Source organism: Phaethon lepturus, unplaced genomic scaffold, assembly GCF_000687285.1.
Source record: "Phaethon lepturus isolate BGI_N335 unplaced genomic scaffold, ASM68728v1 scaffold39776, whole genome shotgun sequence".
Classification (NCBI taxonomy): Eukaryota; Metazoa; Chordata; class Aves; order Phaethontiformes; family Phaethontidae; genus Phaethon; species Phaethon lepturus.
In genome coordinates this window covers 7,412-9,672 of record NW_010547587.1, presented here as the reverse complement: position 1 = coordinate 9,672, position 2,261 = coordinate 7,412, and the positions used below count along the sequence as shown (strand labels likewise).

The 2,261-nt window shown below is 43.3% G+C and overlaps 1 protein-coding gene across 1 annotated transcript in view; it reads left to right on the top strand.

Annotated features, from left to right (window-relative positions):
- Positions 1-266: 266 nt before the first annotated feature.
- Positions 267-2,261, top strand: part of PLOD1 (procollagen-lysine, 2-oxoglutarate 5-dioxygenase 1) — a gene marked incomplete at its 5' end in the record, with an annotated part of 8,239 nt that continues 6,244 nt past the window's right edge. Inside the window, 4 exons of the mRNA XM_010289693.1 lie at positions 267-330; positions 1,462-1,559; positions 1,895-1,996; positions 2,112-2,243. Coding sequence (XP_010287995.1) covers positions 267-330; positions 1,462-1,559; positions 1,895-1,996; positions 2,112-2,243 — 396 coding nt within the window. The remainder of the gene's footprint in view (positions 331-1,461; positions 1,560-1,894; positions 1,997-2,111; positions 2,244-2,261) is intronic.

Here is a 2,261-nt window from a genome sequence, read left to right as displayed (position 1 = left end):
GAGACGCTGTCAAAAGCTTTACTAAAGTCCATGACAGCGTCTCAATATGGTTAAATTGTTTTAGAAAATGGCAAATTGTCACAGATTCAAGTGGAAATGAGGATTAGCTGGGGGCTAATCTGAAGCCTACAGGCTTCAGACTTTGGAAAGTATGGAAATGACTATAGGAACGTGATATATCTTTGCTCAGCATAAGGTTTCTTGTATGTAAAGAATGGATGCCCACTTGTGTACTAATTAAGGTTATTTATCTCATTCTTTTAAAGGAAAGTATCAACATCAGTCTAGATCAAAGAAGCCGGATCTTCCAAAACCTAAATGGAGCATTAGGTGAGATGGAAGAAGGAAGCTCATTTCTCCTTGGAATACAACTGCATGCTGACACCAGAAATAAAGTTGTGTTGTGGCTGAAGGGATTAAGTTTCAGAAATTCCTGTCCCTGCAGAATAAGCCTCACTAAACAGCCTCTGCCAGAGTTCTGGGATTTATTTGCAATTCCACTGCGACCAACTAGGTTCTCATTGCAGTCCCCTCTTCACTTGAGGGAATGCAGGTCAGGTTTTCCATTTTACACCTCCTTGCCACTTTGATCTCCAAGCATGTCGGATTGCATTAGCCTTGGGGCTTGAAACTGGGAGGGACTTCAGTGCAAGTAATAACACATAACCCTGCCTAGGGCTTGCCTGTCTTTCCGCTGCAGAACTGTGTGTGGAATGCCACAGAAGGTGAGATGCAGCCAGAAACTGCCTGTGAGCACTCACTAACGGTACCAGGCTTCTGACCTGACCTGCTCATTGATTGATTTTGCTAGTCCTGGCAAAAGTGATTCACTTACTTTCCTGACACTAATGTCTAATGTTTTCAGTTTATACTCTTGCACCACTCCATCTTTATTCCGGTCAGGTAAAAAATGATAACAACGATGTATTTTTTTGGCTCCTGTGCTCATTATAACAGTGATAGACTGGAGCTTGGATCTGTACTCGTCTGTTTTCAAAAGGATTTTGTGTGATTGTGTTGGGGAGACATCTTGGGTGTTCTCTGCCAGTAGGATGGACTTTTGTCTGGGATGAAAAAGAGATAGCAGGTGCATAGAATGCTTAGGTGCAAAGGGCCTGAGTCCTCCCTGGCCACGACTGTTCCTCACAGCACAGTTGTTGGTGCCAGTTTTGAAAGACTGTTTCAGTGTGGCTCCTGCCAGTTCCCAGTAGAAGGTGTATTTGTCAGCCCAGCAAGCTGTACTCTTTGTCCAACTTCCCAGCCGTCCTCCTGTTACCTCACAGGATCATTCTGAACATTTTTTCTCCTTTCTGGATGTTGTCTGTAGCCCTTAAACTACTTGTGCATGGTTATCCACTTCCATGCTTTCATCTTTCAGCAGTTGCTCAGTAGAAATGAGGCATTGTGCTGCTAATTATTAATAAAAGCCTTCCTCTGATAACATGGCAATGTCATTTCCAGATGAGGTAGTTATGAAGTTTGAAAACTCACGAGTGAGAGCAAGAAACTTGTTATATGACACTCTGCCTGTGGTGATTCATGGAAATGGACCCACCAAGGTAAGTGGGAATCCTGAGGGAAAGATTTGACATGTATTTGTTGCAAAGTGACACTTTAGGCTTGAGTGTATCAGGTTACTGTCTTCCTATATGCTGACTTTCCCTGTGTACATTTACATTTGAGAAATAGTAAGTGGTCCAGGTCCATAGCAGCAAGATGAGTCTGGTTCAACGATCAGTATGTAATTAGACCCTCAGGCTGTCATGCTTTTTAGATTCTTTAGTCCAAGAAGAAGGTAAATGAAGTTCTGATGAAACATGATCTTACACTGGGGGTGGATGCCAAGAAACTCCCCTGCCTTATAGTGTGCAACATGGCAAATTGCTTTTTGCAGCTGCAGTTGAACTACCTGGGAAACTATATTCCTCAAATATGGACATTTGAGACTGGCTGCACTGTGTGTGATGAGGGTCTGCGAAGCCTCACGGGGTTTAAGGTAAGGCTGATGTCTATTCAAAGCTCTCAAAACAAGTCTTACAATTACAGTGGGGTCTTATGTGTCTGATGTGGTAGCTGAGCCACCACTTCTCTCCTCTTCTCACTGAATGTAGGATGAGGCATTGCCATTGATTCTGATTGGCATTTTCATCGAGCAGCCCACCCCATTCCTCTCCCAGTTTTTCTTGCGGCTTCGTAACCTTCATTACCCAAAGCAACGAATTCAGCTCTTCATTCATAACCATGTAAGTAAAGTTGGCCTG